This window comes from Oncorhynchus kisutch, linkage group LG16 (genome assembly GCF_002021735.2).
Source record: "Oncorhynchus kisutch isolate 150728-3 linkage group LG16, Okis_V2, whole genome shotgun sequence".
NCBI lineage: Eukaryota > Metazoa > Chordata > Actinopteri > Salmoniformes > Salmonidae > Oncorhynchus > Oncorhynchus kisutch.
In genome coordinates, this window is record NC_034189.2 from 22,479,527 (window position 1) to 22,502,124 (window position 22,598).

The window sequence follows — 22,598 nt, forward strand, 5'->3', positions numbered from 1 at the left end:
TAACGCATTCCTTTTAGATGTTTGATTCCACAGGATTAGGGAGAGTTGAAACTATTTAGGCCAACTAATATGGAAAATGGTTTAAATGCCTCCGAGCATGTTATCAACGGCAATAAAGGTGTCGAGGCTGAAAGAAATACCTCAGTAAGGTACGAGAGGTCATTTGAATTCAACTTCAACGAAATGTCATTATTGCCTACACTGATAAAGGGAACGGTTACTCTTCGTTATTTCCTTCCCCACTCCCTTTATCTCCCTCCTGGCGTCTTTCTTTAGGCTTCCGATATGAAAGCACACTCCCCCCTCCTGCCTCAACTTGGATCACTTACTCCAGATGAAAGGAAAACAATTTGTGTGCGTGCGCTACCTCTCGATGAACAGGGAAAAGAAACACAGCTCCACATATAATGAAGCACTGCTGGACATACGCTTATTCGTCGAGTGGAGAGTGGTGAGCACGCGGAAAGAGATTAGTTCGTTTGCATGAACAAGTAATAAAGTCCAAAAATTGTCAGCGCCGCTCCCATAGATAGCCCCGTATTGTGTATAATAGCCTCATTACAGCTTAGAAGCAGCTCTTGAACACAACTAATTCCGCAACCGGGGACCCTCCTTTGCCCATTTGAAGTCAGTAAAAAGGCGCTATACTTTATCAGACCTTGTGTTAGGGGTGGCAAACCCCCCTCATGGAGGGCTACCCATCTGCTAGGCTCTCTTACCAGCCCTTATCTAACACACCTGATTATACTAATTAGCTGCTTTCCATGACCTTGATAGCAGGCAGAATCAGGTGTGTTATAACATGGTTGGAGCAAAATGTAGACCCAGTAGCTCTCAAGGAGGGTTGATCAACTCTGCCTGAAACCAACACTATTTTGGCACTCTTTCCATTATATTGATGTTATTCAAGGGAAACTATGAACTTACGGTGTAACGGGTATGTAAATTCAAGTGGTTACACTGGTACTTATACCACTTCTAAGGGTGGATTCAAACCAGACAAACTGATGCGTAAGAAACGCAGCAACTCAATGCTTTTCAGTAAGAGCAGTGCATTGGGGGAGTGCCACGGACATGGGTTTTTCTAGAAACTAGGGTACCAGGGAGTATTTCCTACACCGGATGACTTGTTTTCGCTGTTTATAAGTGATTGATAATAATCTGACAATTTTCATTTTCAGGTCATTACATTAAGATATAAGAGGGGATCAATACTGTAGCTATATTCAATACAATTCACAGGTTGATTTAAAACTCATAGTTGGTGTGTTGACAGATTTTTCACATACTGGAAAACATTACTATTCTGTCCTTGCATATACGGCAATGTAAATTGTTGTTATATCATATATGAATCATCTAAATGAATCATTGAACTTGAGCCCTGTAAGAATCCTGGATCTAGCTGTTTTTTTGCGTCGAGATCTCAGAAATGCAGTGTACCCACGTAACATGTGTCACCTTATGTTACATGGGTGAAAACAGTTCATGGGTACACAAATCCACAAAAATGTAAGCGATTGTAAAATCGAATGCTTCTAACCGAAAGAGTCACCTTATTTTGATACCAGTCTTAGTCGTTTTAACTCAAATATAATTACGTGTTATTGTCTTTTGTCTTTGAATAATGATTTAGTCTAGTTATTGTCAAAATTACAGTGGGCCATTTTAGTTAATTAACTAAATGCCCTCAAATTTTTGCCACATGACATTCGTATTGCCTCAATCTATAGTAAACATATATCACTGACTTCCATGTGCACAAACATACATAGCCTTGTCCTACCAACATATTTTTATGCATAAGATCCGATTCTCTTCCCAACAGCAGAAATATGACAAACATGTACACTTCCTTCAGAAAGTATTTACACCCCTTCACTTTTTCCAATGTGGTTGTGTTACAGTCTGAATTGATTCAAATGTAGATGTTCTTGTCACTTGGCTACACACACAATATCCCATACTGTCAAAGTGAAATTCTATTTTTCAAAACTATTACTAATTCAAAGCTGAAATGTCCTGAGTCAATAAGTATTCAACACATTTATTATGGCAAGCCTACGTTTATTTAATTTTTTAATGTGTTTAACAAGTCATAAAATAAGTTGCAAGGACTCACGCTGTATGCAATAATAATGTTTAACTTCTTTGGGATAGGGGGCGTTATTTTCACTTTTGGATGAATAGCGTGCCCAGAGTAAACTGCCTCCTACTCAGTCCCAGATGCTAATATATGCATATTATTATTAGTATTGGATAGAAAACACTCTGAAGTTTCTAAAACTGTTTGAATGATGTCTGTGAGTATAATAGAACCCTTATGGCAGGCAAAAACCTGAGAAAAAATCCAAACAGGAAGTGGGAAATCTCAGGTTTGTAGTTTTTTAACTCAGCCCCTATCGAATACACAGTGGGATATGGGTTATTTTGCTTCCACTAGATGTCAACCGTCTTTAGAACGTTGTTTCAGGCTTCTACTGTGAAGTGGGAACGAATGAGAGCTGTTTGACTAAGGGGTCTGGACACAGCCTCGTTCTCAGTCACGCGCGTTCACATGAGAGGTATCTCTCGTTCCATTGCTTTTCTACAGACAATGGAATTCTCCGGTTGGAACATTATTGAACAGTTAGGATAAAAACATCCTAAAGATTGATTCTATACTTAGTTTGACAAGTTTCTTCGACCTGTAATATAACTTTTTGAACTTTTCATCCGACTGGACCTGAACGCACGTTTGGATTGACCAAACGCCCTAACAAAAGAAGCTATTTGGACATAAACGATGGACATTATTGAAACAAAACAAACATTTATTGCAGAACTGCGATTCCTGGGAGTGCATTCTGATGAAGATCATCAAAGGTAGGTGAATATTTATAATGCTATTTCTGACTAATGTTGACTGCGCAACATGGCGGATATTTCTTTTGATGGGGTTTGGGCTCTATGCTTTTTCCGTTAAGTTTTTAAAAAATCTGACACAGCGGTTGCATTAAGGAGAAGTGTATCTAAAGTCCCATGCATAACACTTTAATTTTCATCAACATTTATAATTAGTATTTCTGTGAATTCATGTGGCTCTCTGCAAAATCACAGCATGTTTTTGAACTACTGAACATAACACACCAATGTAAATTTAGATTTTTGGATATAAAATGTACTTTATCGAACAAAACATACATGTATTGTGTAACATGAAGTCCAGGGGGCAGCAATTTCATTGGCTGTTGGCAAGGGGTTCCGCTAGCGGAACGGGGTTAGACAGGTTAACACGATTTTTGAATGACTACCTCATCTCTGTACCCCGCACATACAGATAATTGTAAGGTCCTTTGGTCAAGCAGTGAATATCAAACACAGATTCAACCTTAAAGACCAGGAAGGTATTCCAATGACTCGCAAAGAAATGCACCTTTTGGTAGACGGGTAAAAAAAAAAAAAAAAGCAGACAATGAATATCCCTTTGAGCATGGTGAGGTTATTAATTACACTTTAGATGGTGTGTAAATTCACTCACTTACTACAAAGATACAGGCGTCCTACCTAACTCAGTTGCCGGAAAGGAAGGAAACTGCTCAGGGATTTCACCATGAGGCCAATGGTGACTTTAAAACAGGTAGAGTTTAATGGCTGTTTAATGTTTAATGGCATTATCGAACGTTGCAGATAGAAATTTCATGAGTAGAGAAAACTTTATTTCTTATTTAACATGTCAGAGAGGCATGTTAAAGAGGCATCCTACCTCATTTGCACATGCTGTATATAGATGTTTCTACTGTATTATTGATTGTATGTTTGTTTATTCCATGTGTAACTCTGTGTTGTTGTATGTGTCGAACTGCTTTGCTTTATCTTGGCCAGGTCGCAGTTGCAATTGAGAACTTTTTCTCAACTACCTGGATAAATAAAGATAAAATAAAACTTTGTCTACATAGCACCTGGCTATGCAATGCAGTGGGGAAAGTGGGAGGGTTGAGCGAGACTACAAATTCAAAGACAGCCTACTTTTCTACTCTCACGGGAAATAAAAACATAGCTAGACTGTTGTTTTACTATTCAACTCATGTATGCTATTGTTTTTAATTTCATAAAGCAACTTGTGTTTCTTAACCAGGTGTAGGTTAGCTAACTAGAAGGCTGGTGTGACTGGTTAGCTACGGGGAAGCAAGAGTCACTTGCACAATGTGTATAATTGGAGGAGGAGCCGGAGTGGAGCAGTGGGAAGGACACTCATCTTGTCCCACTGCTGTACAGAACTGTGCTGTGCATCTGTGCCTCTAATATGTGGCCCGTTTCAGGAAACTAGGCTATGTCGTGGGTCACTACTTCACAGGAGAGCTGTTTGAACGTTAAAAAAATGTAAATGTGTTTTTTGGCAGAAATGCCTTCTTGAACATGTGAACTTTCATGTGTCTTAATAACAATCATATGTGCCATCTGTAAATACCAATACAATTATAAAATTACGAGCCTAGTTGGTTAAGCCACAGAAAAAGTCAGCAACCTTCCCGCTAACCATGATTGGCTGAGAGAGATGATGAGCCGAGAGATGATTGGCCGAGAGATGAGTTTGGATTGGTCTGCCATATAGTACGCTTCTGTCTATTTGAGCTGGTCAGTATTTCTAGGTAATCTTGTTTAACGAGGCAATTTTTTAAATGTATTGTGTAGTAAAACTGCATAAGCCTAATGTCAAGTTAAAGTGTACTGTTAGCTAGCTAACATTAGCTGGTTGGCTCGCTAGCTAACGTTGCATATATGCTCTCCACTTTCTGGAGGACAGAGTTTTCAAATCAGTGGAATTTGAGTATGATTGCTAAGGAGATGGACAAAACACCGGTCTCCGGATTACATCTTCAAACTAAGGGCAACCATGGCATTCGACAGGAGATGCGTCCATCCATGGTGTATATGGGTAAGACAGTTTAGCTAGCTAAATTTCAGATATTACACAATTTTGAGAGATTGTGATTTCATTTCAAGTTAAAGTGTACTGTTAGCTAGCTAATGTTAGCTGGCTGGCTAGCCAGCTAACGTTACGTGTATGATCTTATTATTCGTATCTCAGAGCGATTTGCTTGGCTATTTATAGCCTAATGTATGCTAGCTAACATTAAACCTGGTTGGTAAGCTACCTGCAGATTCATGCAGGGTAGTAATGTCATGAGTTGGGATTGTGGTTCATTGTTTACCTAGCTAGGTACATGTCTTAACAAAAAACTAATCTCAGTGTGCCAGAGGGCAGAATAAATGCTGAATTTACAAACGCTCAACACGCGTTGAATATGGCTGGTGTCAGTAAACGGCAGCAAAAAGCTTAATTAAATTGTTGCCAGCAGCACAGTTACATTCACCAACGCTCTGGATAACATGAAAACAGCCTAACCAGCTCTGCTAGGGCAAGTAAAATGGTCAGAGTGCGGTGTTCTCTCATTATGAGTGGGGTGTTCTCTCATTATGAGTGGGGTGTTCTCTCATTATGAGTGGGGTGTTCTCTCATTATGAGTGGGGTGTTCTCTCATTATGAGTGGGGTGTTCTCTCATTATGAGTGGGGTGTTCTCTCATTATGAGTGGGGTGTTCTCTCATTATGAGTGGGGTGTTCTCTCATTATGAGTGGGGTGTTCTCTCAAGCTAGCCAATGTTACGCAGTTAGCTTGGGTGCTTAACTGCTGTTGTGAGGTCAAAACGTTTGGATCTTTCCCTACTCATCGGCAAGAGCGTCCAGTGTGCTGTGCGCTCTGAACGCTCAGAGCGAAACACTCTGAATTTAAGAACTGACAATCTGATGACACAGTTGCAGTCACCAACGCTCTGGAGAACATAAAAGCCTAACCAGCTCTGCTAGGGCGAGTAATGTTCAGTGAGCTGTTCTCTCATTTGTGAAGCAGCTAGCAAGTTAGCTTGGGTGCTTGACTCCTGTTGTTAGTCCAGAATGCTCGGATCAAACCTTAAAAATATGGGTGGGGCTAAAGCTTAAGAGGGTGTGAACGATGTTGAATGGGTGTAGACAAAGAAGGGCTCTCCAGTAGTAGTACCAAAAATTCAAAGGCTATTTTCTCAAAAGTGAGTTTACAAGTTTATCAACTTTTAAAGCAAAATTACTTTCCCATTGTTCCGCAACTGTATACCATTTTGTAGCTCTGAGTCTCCATTTTAATCCTATGTAAAAAAAAAAAAACATTTCAAATGTTGCTACATAAGACCGATTTGAGCTAGTCGGTTACATATTAATTGTGATTGTCACTGAAACGCTCTCAATCTCTTTCAAAAAGAGATTAGTAGTCAGATCTTAGTCACAGTGATAATTTTGTCTCATCTTTGTCTTGTCTACTGCGCAACACCCAATGCTATTCCTATTATTTATTCTGGACATAATGACAGCCTAGTGGGTTCTCCACAACATGATCTGGTAATGAAAGAAGATCATAAATGCATTGTGTTTTCCATGTTACACCTGCAATTTTCTATCTATACAAGAGGCTTGAAGTAGCCTACTTGAATTTGAATTTGGAGCTCAGAAATGGAGGTACTGGGATAGGTCTACCTTGAAAATCTGACATTTCCTGTAATTATTGCAGCCAAATTATAAGTTCTCTTGCTCCCTTATAATTATTAGTGATTACATTTTTGATCGGCTCTGTGAGAGATGTGGCCCCTTTCGTTTGTTTCCTGTCGCTTCAATTGTAGGGTGTTGCACTACTCTGTTGCGGTAAAACCAGGTGCGGTTAATATGAGGATGACAACATCTAATGATGGCTTCAACAAATCCTTCCGTTACAAAAGGAACCAGTGACTGTGTCGGCAACATAGGCCACAGAAAAATCTACATTTGTTTGGTCAGGCAAGTCAACATTATTCTCACATATTTTAGAATATAATATTAATTTGAATATAAATGCATTGGCAAGGCCTATAGAATGTGTTATTCTTAAAAAATTTAAATACTCCATTCCCAGTTTATGTTGCATGCTTTTTGGGGGCGTAGGGCTATATGTACAATGATATAAGCTACAGAGTATGTAGGCCTTCGTTTCAGCCCAGCACCAAGTGACGGAACAAAATACTGCACACCTAAAAAGCTGTTCAGGACTGGAGTTGGAGACCCTTGATGTACAGTAAACATTTATTTAAGGCAACGCCATTTACCATTTCTCCCATGCTGTTTCAAAGTGCTCGCCGACAGGGTGATGGAGTTGCCTTGGCCGCTCTGTGGGAATTTCAGGTCGGGCAGATTTCCTTCCGTACTCATCCTGGCCACCTCCAGCTCTGGACAGAGGGAAATTAGAAGAAAATGACCATTTAAATAACCTTATTATGAGGGGTGCAAGTGTTGACAGTTGATGCAAGAGAATGCCATCTGGAATAACATGAGCATTATGAGTCAAAATCCATGCACCCATCACTATGGTCTGTCAACCTACTAAAACATGTTAGCATTGAACAATAGCTTTACATTGTAATATGAAACTCAGTTCTGCTCTGACTGTGTGCATCATAACACTGCTGTTTCAGTTCAGAAACAAAGCAGACAAGCGGGTAACAGCAACAAAGTAATTAGAACCCCCCCCCCTCCACCCACATCAACGGTCCTTGGGTGTGTTGAATGAAGTATATCGTCTGATTTTGGAAAGCTTTGAAGACTAGCGTCTCGCTGAAGCCTCTGATCAAGGCTGAGTTATACACGTCTCACAAAACTTTCTTCATCGAGTGAGGAGGAGTTCAGGTGTAATCCAGGGAGCCTTGTTGCACACTTCCTCGCTTTGTACGGTTGAAGAATAGTTGAAGCCGTGGAGCGCTTTGGCCCACACTTCAAGGAAGCTATAATTGTTCAGGGTGAGCTGAGTGGAAAGCGATGGGTAGACAAGATAGAGACGGATGGTGAAGACAGCCAGGTTTTGGCGCACTGGCTCAACAGCTGTTGTGTCTGAGGCAAGATCATAATTTGTGGTTCAAAGACTGCGGCATCGTATAGCAGCGGAACAGGAAGCATTTATAGGAGATTGAGAAAGAATCCTTTTTTTAATTTTTTTATTTCACCTTTATTTAACCAGGTAGGCAAGTTGAGAACAAGTTCTCATTTACAATTGCGACCTGGCCAAGATAAAGCAAAGCAGTTCGACACATACAACACAGAGTTACACATGGAGTAAAACAAACATATACAGTATACAGTATAAACAAGTCTATATACGATGTGAGCAAATGAGGTGAGATAAGGGAGGGAAAGGCAAAAAAAGGCCATGGTGGCAAAGTAAATACAATATAGCAAGTAAAACACTGGAATGGTAGATTTGCAGTGGAAAGAATGTGCAAAGTAGAAATAAAAATAATGGGGTGCAAAGGAGCTAAATAAATAAATAAAATAAATACAGTAGGGAAAGAGGTAGTTGTTTGGGCTAAATTATAGGTGGGCTATGTACAGGTGCAGTAATCTGTGAGCTGCTCTGACAGCTGGTGCTTAAAGCTAGTGAGGGAGATAAGTGTTTCCAGTTATAAGCAATATCGTACTTTTCACGTGTTTGAATTTAGTTTGAGAATACAATTCAAGACACTGACAGAAACCGATCAAAACAACAGTACCTCACCTCTATTCTGCCCAGTGCAGTGACAATTATGTTTGTTCTGTGTTTTGTATCATATTGTACAACAGCTGATGAAACTAACACTTTAAAACATTTGATCAGTGTTATTTCCTGATAGTTGCTGGTCGAAAATACAGTCTACAAAGGACCATCTAATCAGCTTGTTTGCATAGGCGCGAGTTTCACCTAGCCTAATGCACATCACCAGGCGATAAATAAATTATTAACCCCTTACGCTGGTGCGATTTGGTATAATTTGGCTCCTGAGTGGAGCAGCGGTCTAAGGCACTGCATCTCAGTGCAAGAGGCATCACTAGAGACCCTGGTTCGATCCCGGGCTGTATCAAAGCCGGCCATGATCGGGAGTCCCATAGGGCGGCGCACAATTGACCCAGCATCATCCGGGTTAGGGGAGGGTTTGACCGTGGTAGGCCGTCATTGTAAAATTTGCATTTGTTCTTAACTCGCTTGCCTAGTTAAATAAAGTTTTTTTTACGGTATAATCAGGACAATCCAAACATTACACTGTTGATTTGATGTGCATTTGACATTTACTGTACTTTTCGCACACATTTGTTGATAACGAAATCTTAAAATACTCAGGATACATTCAGTGATATGATAAGAATATTCCTGGAAAATTTGGGGAAGGTGCAACATAAGACAAAAAAAATCCAAGGGTTTGAGTGAGAGGTGGTGTCTCCAAGTGGCCACACACCTCTCCAGTGTGCACAGTTCATACATCATTTCAATGCATGTTTATGACTCAAAGAAGAGTCTTCAACTATAACGTGCTACTTTGAACTCTCCTAGCTGTGCTGTTGAGGTACAAGAACAAGCACACATGTAGTTGTTTTCTTTGGAACACAGCCCTGCATCCCCGTCTTTACACAATTACTGTTGTTGTTTACGCAATGCAAAAAAGGTCCATTTGAATCACAATCTGTTCAGGTTGGCATAATTTGAAAGCGTGTTCTTTTGCCAACATGGCTAGCTAAGTAGCAAAATAAAGTCTTACAGTGTGAGGCTTTCACAAGGCAATTCAGAGAAACCGATCATAACCAGGGGTACGCACAATGCCGTCGGGGGTACGCCAAATAAAAATGTGATTCACGTTTCATGTATTTTTTTTGTGAGGTTTTTTTCTCGCATGAGTAGCCTCGTTTCACTGCCAAAAATAAAATTAAACCATCTAGTGTTCAGCGAAATAACAACACAATGTCAAATACAGGTAGCCGAGTCAAATAACTAACATCCAATCACATTAACCGTTACTTTCTCGCCGGAAACCTTCACTCTCGCACCGACATTTAGAAACTAAACATGACAATTAGAAAAATAAGACAAGGGAGTTTTTTGAGCGAGAATAAAGATGACTTTCGAGTAGTAAGACATGTATAAAAGCATCATATATCATTAATAAGAAGGGGCTAGAAGCGTCTTATATGGTGAGCTACCGAGTGGCTAGGACAGGCAAGCCCCATACTATTGTGGAGGACTGCTGCTGTGGATATGGCTGGGACAATACTGGGGGGAAAGGCCAAAAAAACCTATACAGACAATATCTTCATCAAACAACACTGTTTCACGATGCATCAGTGACATGGCAGGAGATGTTTTGAAACAATTACTGCTTCGCATACAAGCAAGTGAATTACATGCGTTGCAGCTGGATGAGTAAACAGACGTGGCGGGCCTGGCACAGCTCCGTTACGTTTATGGGGGATCAATTAAGGAAGACATCCTCTTCTGCAAACCACTTGAAACCAGGACAACAGGAGAGGATATTTTTTAAGTACTGGACAGCTTTGTGACATCAAATGGACTTTGGTGATCAAGATGTGCAGGTATCTGTACTGTACCATGACAGGGAGACATGGTTATCAAGAGGCAAAGTACTGACATTTTTTAAAAAGAAAGAAAAAAAAGTTTTGTCTGACCGCTTCCATGATGCCGAGTTTCTCACATGATTGGCCTATCGGGGTGATGATTTTCTTGTAAAAATGATCTGAATCTAGGATTACAGGGACTCTCCGCAACTATATTCAATGTGCGAGACAACATTTAAGCTATGATTAAGAAGTTGGAGCTCCTTTCTGTCTGCATTAACAAGGACAACACACGGGTCTTTCAATCATTGTATGATTTTTTGGTGTGCACATGAACGCAAGCTTGCGGACAATGTCAAATGTGATATAGCGAAGCACCTGAGTGATCTGGGTGCGCAATTACGCAGGTACTTTCACAAAACATACAACACAAACAACTGCATTCGTTATCCCTTTCATGCCCTGCCTCCAGTCCACTTATCTCAACAAGAGAGCCTCATCGAAATCGCAACAAGCAGTTCTGTGAAATTCTGAATTTAATCAGAAGCCACTGCCAGATTTCTAGATAGGGCTCAGAGTTTCCTGCCTTGGCAAATCGTGCTGTTAAGACACTGATGCCCTTTGCAACCACATACCTATGTGAGAGTGGATTCACGGCCCTCACTAGCATGAAAACTAAATACAGGCACAGACTGTGTGGAAAAATATTTAAGACTGACTCTCTCCAATACAACCCAACATTGCAGAGTTATGTGCATCCTTTCAAGCACACCCTTCTCATTAACCTGTGGTGAGTTATTCACCATTTTTGATGAACAAATAAGGTTTTATATGTAAGATGGCTAAATAAAGAGCTAAATGATTTATTTTTATTTGTGCCCTGGTCCTATAAGAGATCTTTGTCACTTCCCACGAGCCGGGTTGTGGCAAAAACTCATGAGAATGAGTGTATCGTATAGTGTGTGCGTGGCAGGCTTACAATGACGGCAAAAAACAACATTTGAGAGTGCGCTGACCCTGGTGCTAGAGGTTGAATGTTTGAAGGGGTATGGGACTATAAAAAGTTTGGGAACCACTGCAATAGACAAACATCGGCTCCTTTTGTTCAGAACAACCCAGGTTATGACGTAATGTCATCTTGTAACTGCACATCAAGCCTAGTGATCATCAACGTTGACACTGTATATTACAATAGTCTTATGATATGGAAATGTGAAGCGCACGTTTGGACTAACGGGTGTTTGGCTTGATTGTGTGACATCAAAGCGGTGATCATTTTAAAAGGTGATCCTACAGCCTTTTTAGACTCAACAACACTGAAGCAACTATCAGCAGACATAAATAGATCAATCCCTAAAAACAGATCACCTGAGAAGAAATATTAGACACTTAAAACATTCGCGCGGAGAAAAATAACAGGAATGGATCGTTTTCCCATAGATTTCTATTTAACATTTTGGGACAAAGTAGCATCCCTATTTACACAAATGTGACCCGGTTCAGGAAGATAGGCATATGTCGCACATCACTACTTCACAGGAGAGGCATTTGATTGTCTTAAAAAAATATATCTAAATGCCTTCTGGAACATGTGAACTTAAATGTGCCTTAATAACAAACTTGTATTTATAATGCCCATTACCCCACTGAAGACATTCTTTAAAAAGGTATCTACGCTTAATCCAGTATCAACTAATCTATAGAATGTACTGTATTACATAGACAAAACTCACAAATTCTACAGCACAATGGAAGAGTCATGTCTTAAGTGGAAAACTAACAATGACTCAATCAATGCCTCCTGGGAATGTCCAGATGGGCAGAGGTAGAAAGTTGTCTTTCAGAAGTATTACAATATAAATGTACTTTGAATCCATCAGTCTGCATATTTCAGTTAAATACCCTATAGGTTGGATGATACGAGCACGAGTGTATAGAGCTACTAGCCCAATAAAAAAGAAAAAGATTTCCAAACCTCTCTGCCAATAACAGCTAGTTTTCCCCTCCCCACATTCTTGCTTGAAATATTTTTTTGCTAAAAAGCCATTTTTGTCCTTTTTAGAAATATTTTTAGTAAGGTGCTTAATTGATACTCAGAAATGGTTTGATATTGGTATAAAAATGGCTGCTTTGGGCCTGCAAATACTACACTTGAATTTGTCGGGCACAATGGTACCAATGGAATATTCCCAAAAGTGCAAACCCTGCCCACCTGTCACTTCAGGCAGGTCCAATCGAACGGCTATAAGTATTTGAAGGAAAACCAATACTATTTGAACACAGGCCTGGACAGAGATGTGAGAGATGCCATCAAATGGTCTCAAACTTCTTTTAACTCCTGGTTTGAAGGCCAAGGTTACCTCAAACGCACAAAACAACTACAGAGGAAAGGCATAATCCTCCTATTGTCGTTACCCTTGTTCTCAAGCCATGCTTTCACTTTTAAAAAGAACGTTAACATTCTGATTCCTTTGGAGATGACGACATGTATTCCTATTCAACTGGAAAGATACAATGGCAGAGATACCTACTGTAACAATCCCAAAACTCCAGGGCTAACTGAGTCAGTTGGAATGTTTTTCATCCTGGTGGATGAGTGATGACAAAAAAAGGCTTAAGACTGGCTTTAGGCATGGGACACAGCCGCAATAGATTCTGTTGTGCACGGGGTAGCATTCAAAGCTGATTTAAATAATATGCTAATCGGCAGAAATCTGCTCATAAGATTAACGATGAGAGGGAGTGATGCACACACGCAAACACACAAAAGGTGTACAGAAGCTTAACATACTGTATATGCAGGCAGGCACGCACACACCACCAACCCCATCCATAGGCGCGCGCACACAGACACACACACTAACAATGTTACTGGGAGCTCGTTTAGTGAGGTGTACATACTACCAGTAACCAGAGCATGAAAACAGGAAACATCTCCTGGATTTTGTATTGCTTGTGAGTACATTAAAATGTATATTTTTCACACAAAGGTGTGGCATAGAAAATAATACAATCAGTGCCTTCAGAAGCTATTCATACCCCTTATTCCACACATTTTGTTGTGTTGTACCCTGAAATCAAAATTGATTAAATATACTTTGTTCTCACCCATCTACACACAATACCCCATAATGACAAAGTGAAAGCATGTTTTTTGTACATTTTTGGAAATGTATTTGAAATGAAATACAGACATCTCATTTACATAAGCAGCAGTGAGTCGTTGTGGGTAAGTCTAAGAGCTTTGCAAATCTGGATTGTACAATATTTGCACATTATCATTTTTTTTTCTTCTTCATGCTCTGTCAAGTTGGTTGTTGATCATTGCTAGACAGCCATTTTCAAGTCTTGCCATAGATTTAAGTCAAAGTTGTAACTAGGCCACTCAGGAACATTCAATGTTGTCTTGGTAAGCAACTCCAGTTTATATTTGGCCTTGTGTTTTAGGTTGTTGTCCTGCTGAAAGTTGAATTTGTCTCCCAGTGTCTTTTGGAAAGCAGACAACCAGGTTTCCCTTTAGGATTTTCCTGTGCTTAGCTCCCTTCTGTTTCTTTTTATCCTAAAAAAAACTCCCTATTCCTTGCCCATAACAAGCATACCCATAACATGATGCAGACACCACCATGCTTGGAAATATGAACAGTCATACTCAGTGATGTGTTGTTGGATTTGCCCCAAACGTAACGTTGTATTCAGGACAATAAGTTCATGTTGTAGGCACATTCTTGCAGTTTTACATAAAGGGCTTATTGCAAACAGGATGCATGTTTTGGAATATGTTTTATTATGTACAGGCTTCCTTTTCACTTTGTCAATTAGATCACTATTGTTGAGTAACTGCAATGTTGTTGATCCATCCTCATAAAAATGTCTAAAAACATAATTCCACTTTTGACATTATTGTGTGTAGGCCAGGGACACAAAATCTCAATTTAATCTATACTAAACTAAAATATAAATGTAACATGCAACAATTTCAAAGACTTTACTGAGTTACAGCTCATATAATGAAATCAGGCAATTGAAATACATTCCTTGGGCCCTAATCTATGGATTTCACTTGACTGGGAATACAGATATGCATCTGTTGGTTACAGATATCTTTAAAAAAAAAAGTGAGGGCGTGGATCAGAAAACCAGTCAGTATCTGGTGTGGCTACCATTTGCCTCATGCAGCGCGACACATCTCCTTTGCAGAGTTGATCAGGCTGTTGATTGTGGCCTGTGGAATGTTGTCCCACTCCTCTTCATTGGCTGTACGAAGTTGCTGGATATTGGCGGGAACTGGAACATGCTGTCGTACATGTCGATCCAGAACATCCCAAACATGCTCAATGGGTAACATTGTCTAGTGAGTATGCAGGCCATGGAAGAACTGGGACATTTACAGCTACCAGGAATTGTGTACAGATCATTTTGACATGAGGCTATGCATTATCACGGTATCTCTGTGCATTCAAATTGCCAACGATAAAGTGCAATTGTGTTTGTTGTCCTTGGTTTATGCCTGCCAATACCATAACCCCACTGCCACCATGGGGCATTCCGTTCATAACGTTGACATCAGCAAACCGCTCGCTCACTCAACTTGTGAGTCCGTTTGGACGTACTGCCAAATTCTTTAAATGACGGAGGTTGCTTTTGGTAGAAAAATTAACATTAAATTCTGGTGGACATTCCTACAGTCAAGCATGCCAATTGCACTCTCCTGTTCAAATTTGAGGCATTGTGTTGTGTGACAAAACTGCACCTTTTAGATTGGCCTTTTATTGTCCCCAGCACAAGGTGCACCTGTGTAATGATCATGCTATTTAATCAGCTTCTTGATATGCCACACCTGTCAGGTGTATTGATTATCTTGGCAAGAAGAAATGCTCACTAACAGGGATGTAAACAAATACGAATTTGCACAACATTCGAGAGAAATAAGCTTTTTGTGCATATGGAACATTTTTGGGATCTTTTATTTCAGCTCATGAAACATAGAACCAACACATCACATGTTGCGTTTATATTTTTGTTCATTTCTATTTTAAATTGAGGCTGTAACACAACAAAGTATGGAAAAAGTCAAGAGGTGTGAATACCTTTTGAAGGCACTATACATTCTACATTAATTGCCTTTGAAAGAGCAAACATCAAAGCAGTGGACACACTGCTATGTTGTGGGTCTCTCAATACTAATGTACTTGGAGGGGTGGTCACCTGGGACCGCGGGTAACAAACAAACCTTATTGGCTGGCAAACTAGGCAGAGCAAGGCCTAGTAAATATGTCACTGTGCATGATTAACCTGACTACCTCCATGAAGGATATAAAAACACATCTGCCGAGGGGGTGGGGAGCCATGAGCGGATTGTTTTGTTTCCTTTCAAACGGGGCTAAGATCCCTTAATATCCTGATAAATTGAGTGCCAGAGACAATAAATTCACATTTTTTTAATTCCCCAATGCTGGCTGCTTCTTTCGACTTGGCAGACCTATATTTTTGAGGTTGCCATGGTAGCAAGAGACTAAAAAAATCCCAAATCCCTTTAAGCTAAGGGAGATATATCATCTTTCCTTAATGCTCAATACACTGGCCGTTTCTTCAGCTCGCAAACATGTTTCATTTACTCGCCTCCGTCCCCTTCCCCCGTTTCTTACAACTGTTTTCAGCAACTGTTTTAAATGTGAACTGCTGATTTGTTTAGTCCACAATTCAACAACTGATGAAGCCAGTTGTTCAAAATGTTTGTGTCATCCAACAGATCTTCCTGTTTCATCTCCCAGGGGCACAGGGAAGAACATTTCTCACAAAAACACACAGCTAAGGGCTTATCGTGGGAGAAGAGTGTCAACATTCCACTTTCACTCAACTGCTATTAGTATATTTCAATCCCCAAAAGATCCTCAGGCCTTGACCAGGATGCATAGAACCAGGGTTAACTCAAGTTACGGAATTCGTACAGATATAAATAGGGTAATTTAAGATAATTAGGTACATTTACAGGTGACCACCAATGGAGGTCAACTACTCCCAACTGGGATGAACTTGCCCCCTAAGAGTCTGGGAATGTTTAGTGGTTGACATTTGATCTCTTTTGGAATTCTCAAGAGCCCATTGGTAGTTATTAGAGCACCCAGGATCAATAGCAAGAAGTAACCTGAACTATGGTTGCGTCCCAAATGGTATCCCATTCCGAATTTTGTGCACTTCTTTTGAACAGGGCCCATAGGGTTCTAGTCATAACTAGTGCACTATATCGGGAATAGGGTACAGTTTGGTACGCAAACTAATGAGCAGAACCAGAGATGAGACACTTGATATAGCTATACTTAATTGAAAGACAACTTAATCAAATATTCTGGAGAACAACACAATTAAATCAAGTATTTTTTTTAAACCAACACTAGAACCACTTAATTTATTACTGACATTTTTTTAAGACATGACCCCATTCATCCTTGACTTTTCCTAAAAAAGTCTATATAACACACTGTCGGTGTTAGAATATTATCACAAACAGAACTGGAGATATAACCAGTTTAAGGAGGGCATGTCATTTTTTTGAATAGTTTTCCCCGTTTGCCTCCTTGGCCAGACCTGTTTTTTTTTGCAAGTAACTTGTTCGCCAATGCCAGTGAAGTACAGAAATAGTCCATGGAGACATTGCTCGTCTTGCCAACGTAAGGTTCCACAAGCCTCACCACCACATTCTCCAACACTCGAGCCTGCATGAACAAAGTCAGACTGGAGCTCCCTCCCTCTGTGCAAAATAAGACACCTGAACAGCGGTTGTACTCCACAACAGTGCTGAAGAATGACAAGAGGAAGGGGACCCAGTGAAGAGCGAACCGGAGAATATTACGCACTACAACCAAACAAAGGTATGTCAAAGTGTATCAAGCAAGTGAAAGCTACGGAAATTGTGTCAACTGTTAGGACAAGGGATAGCAGCTAACTGAAATCCACCTGATGCCAGTGTGAAGAAGCACATAAGCACGAGATGACAATAACAGACTTTTTTTTTTTACTTCTGTCATATCGACACCTAGTGCTCTATTTGAACAAACCTAATGCAAAGGTAAATCTAAGCGCAGGCGGTAGCTCTACTGTTCCAGGTATGTGTCTGAAATATTTGAGCAATTTTGACTATTACAATTATACGAGAACCTGCTGGCGTTGGCACCAAAGGGCTGGGTTTGATGAATAAACATGTTGTGGGTGTGTCGAGGCCCCTCACTGGCCAATCAGAACATTCTCCATGGCTAAATATGTGGTTGCTTCAACTTGTGTATTTACGTTCTTTCATGTACAGTACTGCCTTGGAATCAACTCCAATTCCAATGTTAGTCCATTACAGTTCGTTAAATGGCTTCCAGAAATGATATAACAAAGTGGAGACCCATCTTTGCCAAATACCTTCACTTGAAACCATTTGCAGTCTACAAATAATTGCATGGCTTCAATAGCATTCAAAATGATATAGGGGCTAGGCCTACTGTACATTGCATTATGGCTGAGCATTGACAGGCCAAAAATCGTCAATAAACAAGATTAAATAAATTATGCATAAGGCCTAAAAAGAGAAGAAATAAGCACAATGAACTTGTTTTAAATAGGCTGTGTCACACTATGACACCATTTCTCCCTGTGGGCAGTTACTATTGAAACAACGCAGACTATGGAGGGTTTAACGCACATCCAAACGTTTCACAGAGGCTGGACAAATATCCAATAGAAATAGAAAGGGAGAACGTCCACTCACTGTTATACTGCTCCCAAATAGGCCTGTGTTTAATGAACATACACGGAAGCATCTTACAGGTGGCATTCACACATCTCCAGAAGTTGCATTGCAAGTGCGTTGTCGCCATAAAACCAGGAAGGTGTATCATTCTAATAAGTTTGGTTGTAATAAAATGTAACGAAAAACAAGCAATCAGTAAAAAAATAAAAATAATAATAATATTGCCAAATGTAATGATATCATAAAAAATACAAAAAAGACACACTGCTGTTGAACCAGCCTTTGTTATAGTAGGCCAAAGGGAGGGATTGGGATTTTAACATATGAAACGGAAAGCAAGCAAGTTTTTTTTACAGGTAAACACGAGGTTCACTGGTATTCAGGAGGTTCTCATCTCTTCATTTCATAATGGGCACTTAGCCTACATCATGGAGGTTTTACGCACGTCCAGAACAGGGCCTGCATGGCTAAAATAATGTGGGCCTGCCGACAGTGCATAGATACAAAGCTCCCTGTTTTACTCCTCTCAAACTTGATCTTTTAATAAAGCTTTGGCGATTAGGATGTATTTCCAAACTGTCTCAGGAGCAAAACCCTTTATCGTCAGTCTTGACTACTTCGCAATTGTATTGGGCAGATTTTTTTTTAAAGAAGGGGGAAAAAAACTTCATTGAGAGGAGGGGATGATATGCTTGGTTTTGAATAAAATACAACAAAACATTTGTTTATGTTTCTAAATACAAAGTATACCTGCACCAAAAGCACATAAGGTTACTCTTGTTCCATGCCCACGGCATTTCGCTACACTCGCATCTGCTAACCATGTGTATGTGACAAATACAATTTGATTCGACTTGATTTGAAATGGGCAGTGCACATTTCTGCTGTCAAAATTCATGCCATAACCCACTGCGTTACAGCTAAAACGATGTTTTGGTTGGTCTAAATTTCAGTGCTGCCTGAAATCACCACTTTGGATCATGTATTTAAGGACACACACACACACAAATATTTAAACCCTGCCCATCTGAGCACTAGCGAGTTGATATAAGACAGGTAGTTTGTTGAACCTTTGTCAAACGTGGCGTTATGGGCTGGAAAATGTCAAACTAACGTGTTTGGCACTAGTGCCGCCTTAACGCCAGCTGGAAATGGAGCCCTTACATTCATTATAATGCAATTATTGCTTTTTTGCAGAGTTTCACTATTTATCAAGGCCACTTGGCGCTAATAATGATGTTTAGGCTACTGAGGCTACTGATGTATTCATAATTTGACTCGCGTCTTGACCGTGCATCTTGGTGGTCGGGGTAGGTGGTCGGGGTAGGGTGTTGTTTATTTTGACGTTATTAAAATAAACTGTTATTGTGTTCCAACACATACGCTTTCTGTTTCATAGTTAAAATTGATGCATCGTGCCATTTGGTCCTCTAAATAGCTATACAACAGCAATATAGAGTAGTTAAATAGTACTACATCAATATCCATCTTGCCTCCGTTAGGCGTATGGAACAACCAGTGGATAAGTCGTTCTACAGTATTTCCTATTATCACATTCAGGTTCTGAATGAACTTGAATACAGTCACTTAGAATTGGCCCCCTCATTAAACTAAGCTCAAACAATGATCACTAAGACTGTGGCTGCATCTCCAATGGCATTCCTTGTGTAGTGCACTACTTTTGAAGAGGGCTCATAGGGCTCTGGTCAAAAGAAGTGCACTATATCGGGAATAGCAAAGCCCTCTCGCTTACCCTCTGTTTACCAAGACGCAGCACGATCATACAGGAATTTAGTTTGTCCCAACTGGTTCCCCTTGGACGACCAGAATAATCACATTAGGATGGCTAATGCTAATATTAATGGCAATTGGAGGCGAGGCTGAAAATGTAGTAATCTGTTTAACCAGATGTGATTAGACAACAGCCACTGTTCTTTGAGATGAGACACATTTCCTGCTGGCTTTGCCTTGAACAAAATTCTAATCAATTCTAATAAAAATCTAATCTTTTATCATTTAAAATAATCAAAAAGCTCTCTGCATATCTTGTAACATTATAATATAATACATGACATTAAGCAGACACTTTTGTCAAAAGTGCGTGCATAAATACATTTTGGTATGGGTGGCCCCAGCGGGAATCAAACCTACAATCACTGCGTTGCAAAGGCCACGCTCCATCTTGCTTTGCGAAATACGCTTTGCTATTCCCTATTAATTCAAAGACTCAATAATGGACACTCTGACAGTTGTGGCTGCTTCGCGTGATGTATTGTTGTCTCTACCTTCTTGCCCTTTGTGCTGTTGTCTGTGCTCAATAATGTATGTACCATGTTTTGTGCTATTACCATGTTGTGTTACTACCATGCTGTTGTCATGTGGTGTTGCTACCATGCTGTGTTGTCATGTGTTTCTGACATGCTATGTTGCTGTCTTTAGGTCTCTCTTTATGTAGTGTTGTCTCTCTTGTCGTGATGTGTGTTTTGTCTTATATTTGTGTTTTTAATCCCAGCCCCCGTCCCCACAGAGGACCTTTTGCCTTTTGGTAGGCCGTCACTGTAAATAAGGTTCAATATTTTTGTTGTGCTGAAAATAAGTAAACCAAGTCATATGGGACCAATGTTATATATTCCAGAAGTATATATTCCAGAAGTATATACTCCAGAAGTATATTAGGTATCACGAGATGAGACAACATTTGCGATCACACTGTCCTACGATGTCTATGAAAAGGTTTGCAAAACATTCAGTCAATTGTATTTCTTACACATCCTAGTAATCATGTTTTGGCAGGTTGACAGATCATCTCGTCTTCACCAGTGTACATATAAGTGCCTGAAGATTTCTCTTTTTACCACACCAATCAGTTCTATCGCTGTGTGTGTATGTGTGTGTGTGTGTGTATGTGTGTGTGTGTGTGTGTGTGTGTGTGTGTGTGTGTGTGTGTGTGTGTGTAAAGCTGTAAGTCTGTACTCACGGATGTTGTTTGTGTTCTCCTGCACAATGTCCGTCTTGAGCAGGTTGTCGGCCAGGATGAAGGCCCCCTGCTCCACCGTATCCAGCAGCATGGTGGCTGCTCTCAGCTGCTCCCCGGTGCTCAGGTCCCTCCACGCCGACTGGGCCTGGGGCTGAAGCAGGTTGTTCACGGTCTCCACCATGGCCTGCACCAGACAACATGGAGAGTTACTGACATGAAGATAGTGGAGGGGACTAAGCAACCAGAGCATCAGTATGGAGGTAGCAAGGCAAGGGATCAGTATGGGTTATGGAAGCCCTTCAGACTGTACTATCACCAGTGATAAATATATGGCCATTTAAAAAAAAAAGTGGTAGTTAACAGGTTATTAGGGATGTCAATTCAGTTATGCCCGGACTTTTCTAGAGGAAGAAATATTACGGAAGGTTAGTCACAGATGTTTGCAGGATCTTGGGAGATGTTAGATATTACCAGAGATTTTCGAGAAAGTCATCTCAAATAGGGCATAGCAACATCGCGCTAAGGTGAATACGTGTAGACAAACAGGCAATGGTAATTCTTATGTTTCCAAGAGAAACAATGACATTATCTAAATAATTGAACAGGTGAAAGCCAGGCTGTGGCTGATGCATTTCCATGAATGTCCCATGAATGTATTCAGCCCCAATAATCCCCACATTGCGCCATAATACAGTATCACATGCATACAATTACAATGAAACAGAATACTTTGAAATAATCCTAATATATTATTCAGTACAGGCAGCCAATAGCGTACAGGTTGTTTTGTTTTCGGCTCCTCAGGACGACCACTCTCTGAGGAACACTATTGTCTATTAATATTGTTTAACCTCAATTATGTTTTCCCTAATCCCACAATAAATTAACAGTCAGAAACCAATAAACCAGGGAGAAAGAAAAGAGAGCATTCTCCGGAGAAGATGAACAATTTAGAGCAATTAAAGATGTAGAAATGCCGATGGCAAGACATTTGAATAGGATATTAATTGGTCAAGCTGAACCATTCTATCCCTCTGATGCAACAGAAGAAAATGCATAATCATAACTGAAAATAAAACGCTTATCCATGAATGCACAGCATTCACAGTTGCTCTTTCATCTCAAAACATAATAATCCAACATTGACAAGGACTATTGAACAGTGGTTTTCAAAAAAGCACCGAAAAGAGTGGGAACAAAATATGAATTTTAAAGAAATCATCACAGCCTCTTCTGATATCCCACAACTTCAAAGGCCAATTTACTTATCCTCGTTTGCAAAGATGGAAGCCGCGCTTGATCGTAAATGCACGAGAGTCTGAGGGAGAAACATTAAGCCCTTTAAGAGGGGGGAGAACAATCTCCTCCAACGCCTCATATGGCAATACCTTGGTGTGATCCCCGCAGCCACAGCAGGTTCTGTTTTTGATCAATGGACTATGAAAGAGAATAGGAGTTTTCGAAGATGATATC

The 22,598-nt window shown here is 40.2% G+C and overlaps 1 protein-coding gene across 12 annotated transcripts in view; it reads right to left on the reverse strand.

The window, feature by feature from the left end:
* Window positions 1-22,598, reverse strand: part of LOC109906505 (adhesion G protein-coupled receptor L3-like) — a 346,713-nt gene that overhangs the window by 66,274 nt on the left and 257,841 nt on the right. For all 12 annotated transcript variants that reach the window (XM_031792020.1, XM_031792013.1, XM_031792022.1 and 9 more), the window contains 2 exons: window positions 21,126-21,309; window positions 7,152-7,271 (listed from right to left, as the gene is read on the reverse strand). In XM_031792020.1, the coding sequence (XP_031647880.1) occupies window positions 7,152-7,271; window positions 21,126-21,309 (304 nt within the window). The remainder of the gene's footprint in view (window positions 1-7,151; window positions 7,272-21,125; window positions 21,310-22,598) is intronic.